Raw genomic sequence first — 7,109 nt, 5'->3', positions numbered from 1 at the left:
TATATTAATAATATAATAATAATTTATAATCTAAATATTATAATACCTATTTATTAATATCTTACCGGATGCTGATTTAAAATACCTCATAGTTCATACCAATAGTAGAACCGTTACGCGATCGTCTGCTGATGTAGAGTACTAGAGTTCAATACAATTATCGATAATTAATTATTTTTATTGTTATGAATGTCTGAGTTAATGGGCGTGTTTTGGCGATGCCGTTTTGTGCAACCTGGTAACTAATTTAACAAACAAATTGTTTTGGCGATAATGTTTACTGCAATTGTTTGATAACTGAATGCACTTTTCGACAACCCGGTTGTCGGATTTAGCAACCAATTAAAAACTACGTTAACTGTCTTTGATTAATGACATCCACTGAATATCCACTGTACAGTTAACAAAACGTTTTGGCGATTTACCAACCAAGTAGTTAATTGAACAAACAATTCTAGTATTTAGTAACCTGGTTGCTCAAAACTGCGTCGCCGAAACACGCCTATCATCTATTGGTTATTGTGTACATATTTTAACCGTGTTTAATTTTTTAGATGTTTTATTCAATTTACATGCGTCATTAGAACAACTACAAGAAAAAGAAAAGATAAGAGGACCTGTTACAATGTTTGTCGGACCGACTGATGTGGATAAATCTACTCTTTGTAGAATACTACTATACTACAGTGCACAAATGAATGCTCTTGGTATAGACTCATCTATGTCGACCTGGATCCGAATCAGGAACAATTGGTTTGTATGGATTTTAAATTCATCATAAGACAATAGTACTAACAAAAATAATAATTTGTAGGAGCAGTCATGGTAGAAAGGCCAGCCGAAGTAGATAAAAGATTCTCCAAAGCAGATCCACTAGTCTATCATTATAGACGTACAAACATGAGTATTCAGCTTTGTACAACACTTTAGTATCTCGTATGGCGGAAGTTATTCATCAACAAATGAATGAAAATCCTAGAAGTAATTTTTATCTATTAAATATTATTTGAATTTAAGTTATATCATTATAATATCTATTAGGCAGATGGCTACACGACAAAAAAGGCTAAGTGATGACACACCATATATTACTGGGTTGTAGGAAATGCGCTCGATCTATTAGTGAATATTTTACTATTTTTTTTTCTAATAATTATTTAAGGTAATATTAAATTTCATAGTTTAGGACTCATATGATACTTCTTGTATAAAAATAAATGATTTAACTGAATACCTTGAAAAACGTTTAGTCCCATTTATCATCTAGCCATCGATATAATTAAAAAGAATATTTAAAAAAACATTAGGTCGGTATGGAATTAATTGAGTTTTGGTTTAATTATAATGACTTGTTCAGTATAACTTCCAATTATTTTTTAAATATTTAATGATTAAAATGTACTGTTTTACTGTTTTAAAAAGATAATAATAATAATTAATAAGTATTATGAAGACCATGTGTAAAGTTTAACTTATTCACAATTATTATGGATTATAAATTTAAAAATCAATTATTCTTATTTACTGTTTATTGATTTCCTGTGAAGTTTAATGTATATTTATTATTTCAATGATGTCTGATATTTTATTTAAATACAATTAATAGCTCATTACTGTGGCTGTAAAAATACAAACAACTGAAATTATATTGTTGACTCATTTGGTATATTGCATAACTAAATAATAATTGATTATTTGATTATATTGTTCCATGTTAGCAAAAATCAAATACTCTAGTATTTGTTATCTTGCAGTTTAAAAATTAGTAATTATTTGTTTATGATATATAAAAATATTAAATAGCAATTACTAATTTTAGTCCAAAAAATGTTTTTTTAATTATAAATGGTTTGTTCCTGAATTGTATACTCTTATGGTTATAAGTGTTACCGTGTTAGAATATATATTTGCTGATTTTTTATATTTTATTATGTTTTAATTTCTATGATTAATTTTGTATTAATTTTAATTTTACTGTTAACTGTTCTGGATTAATAATTAACACGTGCGGTTGATTAAAAGGTAAAGGTTACCAACATTTGACTTACATTTGACTCGTTTTAAAAGCTGATGTTATTCTTATACTTGATCAAGAACGATTATGTAGTTAAAATTTAACTAACTAAATATAATACCTATTTATTAATATTTTACCAGATGCTGATTTAAAATACCTCATAGTTCATACCAATAGTAGAACCGTTACGCGATCATCTGCTGATGTAGAGACTAGAGTTCAATACAATTATCAATAATTAATTATTTTTATAGTTATGAATGTCTGATTTATTATCTATTGCTTATTGTGTACATATTTTAACCGTGTTTAATCTTTTAGATGTTTTATTCAATTTGCATGCGTCATTAGAACAACTACGAGAAAAAGAAAAGATAAGAGGACCTGTTACAATGTTGGTCGGACCGACTGATGTGGATAAATCTACTCTTTGTAGAATACTACTAAACTACAGTGCACAAATGAATGCTCTTGATATAGACTCATCTATGTCGATCTGGATCCGGGTCAGGAACAAATATCAGTTCCAGGAACAATTGGTTTGTATGGATTTTAAATTCATCATAAGACAATAATCCTAACAAGAATAGTAATTTGTAGGAGCAGTCATTGTAGAAAGGCCAGCTGAAGTAGATAAAAGATTCTCCAAAGCAGCTCCACTAGTCTATCATTATAGACGTACAAACATGAGTATTAATTCAACTTTGTACAACACTTTAGTATCTCGTATGGCGGAAGTTATTCATTAACAAATGAATGAAAATCCTAGAAGTAACTTTTATCTATTAAATATTATTTGAACTTAATTTATATCATTATATCTCTTTTATAAATGGCTACACAACAAAAATAGGCTTAAGTGACATACCATATATTACTGGGTAATAGTAGATGTGCTCTACCTATTAGTGAACATTCTACTATTTGCTGATAATTATTTAAAGCGATATTAAATTTCATAGTTTAGGATTTATATGATACTTCATGTGTAAAAAGAAATGATTTAACTTATCCTGAATACTTTAAAAAATGTTTAGCCCCATTTGTTGTGCAGCCATCGATATAATTAGAAAGAATATTTAAAAAACATTGAGTCGTTATGGAATTAATTAAGTTTTGGTTTAATTATAATAATTTGTTCAGTAAAACTTTCAATATTTTATAAATATTTAATAAGTAAATCGTACTGTTTTACTGTTTTAAAAGGATAATAATAATAATTAATAAGTATTATGAAAAGCACGTGTAAAGTTTAACTTATTCGCAATTTGTATGGTTTATAAATTTAAAAATCAATTACTCTGATTTCCTGTAAAGTTAAATTTAATGTATATTCATTATTTCAATGATGTCTGATATTTTATTTAAAAACAATTGTCAATTAATAACTCATTTCTGTGACTGTATAAATACAGACAACTAAAATTATATAGCTGACTCAGTGACTCATTTGGTATATTATATAACTTGCCTCTGGAAAATTTTTAGCTCGCCACGCCACTGCGTACATACTAGATATTCTATCAGAAACAAAAGAATATTTAAATAGTTGAACATTTAATACTTTAAAAACCAAAATGCAATATTTTATAATCTTCATTTATTCATATTTTAGATTGTTTAAAATACAATGTCTAGAACACCCTAGACGTGCATACACTTGGTACAAATATGCAAATGCATATAAATTTGAGCTCTACTAAGCATCCTTTTTAATACAGAAACCTATAAAAAATACAGAAGTGAACTATTATTCTTGGTCCTGGCATACAGTATATAAATATTTAGCTCTGTCAAACAAAAGCAACAAAAGTGAATATTTATGCGTATGTCTCAATAAATGCTGCCTTCGACAAGTTTTACTATTTTTTCTTTAATTTATTATATGAAAATGTATTTGTACAAGTATACAACACTTTTTAGAGCATGGTTAAAACTTATCTTATAAAAATAAAAAGCTGCATATTGTCATATTGATCATAATTTATAAATTCATTTAGTTTAAGCATAGCCATGTTGTAAAATTTGATTTAACTAATATTGACTGTGTATCAAAAAATTAGGCGTATAATATAATATGTACACAGTTAAAATAAAACATTTTTTTATATAATAAAATAAAATTATGATGTATTATTATAAATTCGATTTATTTTATATTTAGATAGTTGAAAGGAGTTATAAGTTTAGATTGAAAGGTAGAAAAGCACGTATTCGAGAATTCTTTTATGGTAATCCTAGAAATGTACTTCATCCACACACCTGTGTAGTAAGGTCTTCTGACATAAAAGTATATAGAATTGGAGCGCCATCCATTCCAAATCCATTGAAACCATTAGATATGCAAAAAACCAATTAAGAGACAAAACTTGAACCTGTTACTCCAGGTAAATATAAAAAACATTTAGTGTGCTGCATATAATATTATTTAATAAAAATACTTTTTCATTAAGATTATTTTTTAAAAATATTCTAACAAATTTTACAGGGCCAAATGTGCTGTATCACGTGTAAGCTCTGAGTTTCAGTACAATGATTGAAAAAGGCGTTGTCAGAAATAGTGTTCCTGTTTTGTCAGTGTGTAAGTACTGTTTACAATCATTCAATATAACATTTTGATGCACAACAATTTTAATACATTGTTTTTTATTTCTCCAGAAAAATGTTACACCTCACAACAAATATCAACTCTATTGCAACCTCAACCAAAACCTCTGCCTGAAATAATTTGCCTTATGTCAGATGTACAGTTCATGGACAACAATCCTTGAAGCTTTGTTTTTTTTTGTTAAGGTGACCCTTTTTGTTGTGGCCAAGCTTTTATGCCGGTGTGGGCTTTTCTTGGTCATAAAATTAACTATTATTCTTTACCATAACGATTAAAATAAATTTACCTTTAATTCACCCATCAATTATATTTTATTATTGCCTTTCCCAATTTCTATTATTATTATTTAAAAATCCCACACGCTCCGATTTCCGAATCTCGGCTGTGGGTTGGCGACCTTAACACCAAAGTTTTTTGTCAACGTACGCTCCATGCCGAATTTGGATAAGCCACCGTGTGAGACGTTACACTGTGTAAACAGTAATTTATATTTTAGATTCTGAGTGAAACAATGAATGTATTGATCTTATAATGATGTGTGTTTTTTTTAATATTTAATTTTTGTGTCTGTCATTACCTTTTAGGACAGTAAAAATGCTTAAATTTTCTTTAACAGTATCTTTTCTGATAGGAAAGTGAATCTAGTTGGTACTTTGGGGGGCCTAAAGTAAAAATGTCCATGTAGTTTTTAAAAGTACTGTGAAAAACAAAAGAAAAATTAAACAAAAACGGGAATTTTTAAGCAAAATCTGTTTTTGAGAAAATTGATTTTGGTATTTGGTGCAACTCTTAAAAAAATGACCGTAGGTACATGCAATTTTGACTGAATGTTTATATTAGCATTTTCTATATACCATGACATTTGCCGAATATTTTGAGCTCTTTACGGACATTTTCAGTTTCCATTTTTTTTTAGGTATTTTTCTATAAATATCAATAAAATTTTATTTGTTGGTTAAAAAAGCTTGAAAATTTAATAAGGCTCCTACTATTATGTTACAATGTTATTTGAAAAATATTAAAAATCCTTAGTCACAGTTATAATAATATAATATATGTATTTCTAATTAAATATTAATAATATTGTAGTTATAGATACTAATTAACGTTTAAAAAATATTTGATCAACCATTTGCATGTGGTTGTGAGTAATACTGTAGTCTGGGGATTTTTTTTCCTGGGGATTTTTATTCCGATTATCATCATGGAACATGGATTTTGCATAACATCACCTAACTAATCATGATTGTTGAATATAAAGGTTATAAGAAAGCATCCCCCTCTAACCTCTTTAAATCCTATAAAAATAAATTTTGTGAGACAAATACATTTAAAAATTCCCGAAATAATATATTGTGGGCCACCTGCATACTTAGAATAGTAGGCCGGTACCCTCCCAGCCCGGGTTAGGGCACTATAGATACAGGCAAGGCTGGGCAACTTAACGATTTTTTTTAACTTGTTAAGTTAAGTTATTTTAAAATGATAAAGTTAAGTTAAAAGATACTCGTATTTTTTTTTGTTAACTCATTAAGTTAAAAGTTAACTTTGAAAAAAAAGTAACTTAACTTAGTGTTAAGTTAAAATTTGCTAATTTGCAAAAATAAAAAATTTCAGTCATATATTATATGGTTTATTAGATAGTTTTTCTTTACGTCCAAGAAAATTACTGGATAAATTTAAAAAGATACATCAAAGAAAAAACACATTCAAAAATTTGCGTTATTCTTCGGACGAAAATTAACTTAATTTAGATATTTTTGAAATAAAATTAACTTGAAGTTAACACGTTAATCTTGAAAAAAAGTAACTTATTAAGTTAAAAGTAAATTTGAAAAAAAATTAACGAGTTAATTAATTTAATTAAAATTAACTTAACGTTTTAACTCGTTAATGCCCAGCCTTGGATACAGGTATTTTACGCCGCCATTTTGCGACCAATAATGTTATGTGAATTTGAATGTCTCCCCCTTCATTTTATAATTTTATCATTGATAAATGAGTCGCAAAATGGTGGCATAGCATACCCATTCTATGTAGGGTATGCTATGCCTGGGCCTGTGTCTTATGAGGAACTTTGTATTTAATTTTAAAGCCTTACCATATAGATATAGGTAAACATTTGATTTATTTTTTTAGATCATTTGATTCTATATGACAATACAAACTAATTTACAAAATTTAATTTGTGATTTTTACGAAACAAAAATTTGACTCAAATTGCCTGATATAATATAAGTAATAATAAGTATTCTACTTTTAATAATACAGTAGATTGAATGAGTTTTTGATGAAAAAATTGCATTTCAAATATAAAAATGTTGGTAAGTGGATGTCACATTGTCGCTCTGCTGTACAGTAGGTTACAAGTGGATCCAGGGCCGGATTTAGGGTTGGGTGGGTAGGGCCCACGCGCCTTACATGTTTAAAAATTTTATTTTATAGTACCTACACAGATATTCACTGCTGTAAAAAAATATAGCA

General features: G+C 27.8%; 1 protein-coding gene across 1 annotated transcript; it reads left to right on the top strand.

Moving 5' to 3' along the window:
- The first annotated feature begins 938 nt into the window (after positions 1 to 938).
- Positions 939 to 4,376, top strand: LOC100167608 (polyribonucleotide 5'-hydroxyl-kinase Clp1-like). The gene is made up of 3 exons (XM_029485336.1): positions 939 to 981; positions 2,339 to 2,556; positions 4,182 to 4,376. The coding sequence occupies exons 1-3, from the start codon at positions 939 to 941 to the stop codon at positions 4,374 to 4,376; spliced, it is 456 nt and encodes a 151-aa protein (XP_029341196.1).
- The last annotated feature ends 2,733 nt before the right edge of the window (positions 4,377 to 7,109 follow it).

This window comes from Acyrthosiphon pisum, chromosome X, assembly GCF_005508785.2.
Source record: "Acyrthosiphon pisum isolate AL4f chromosome X, pea_aphid_22Mar2018_4r6ur, whole genome shotgun sequence".
Taxonomy (NCBI): domain Eukaryota; kingdom Metazoa; phylum Arthropoda; class Insecta; order Hemiptera; family Aphididae; genus Acyrthosiphon; species Acyrthosiphon pisum.
The sequence above is the reverse complement of the archived record's forward strand: the minus strand, read 5'-3'. Positions and strand labels throughout refer to the sequence as shown.

Bases quoted from the DNA above. Each gene is read 5' to 3' on its own strand.
- LOC100167608 (XM_029485336.1), top strand. From the start codon at position 939: ATGGCGGAAGTTATTCATCAACAAATGAATGAAAATCCTAGAA. The intron at 982-2,338 runs GTAATTTTTATC...TTAATCTTTTAG, and splicing joins AATGAATGAAAATCCTAGAA to ATGTTTTATTCAATTTGCAT. The intron at 2,557-4,181 runs GTTTGTATGGAT...TTTTATATTTAG, and splicing joins ATCAGTTCCAGGAACAATTG to ATAGTTGAAAGGAGTTATAA.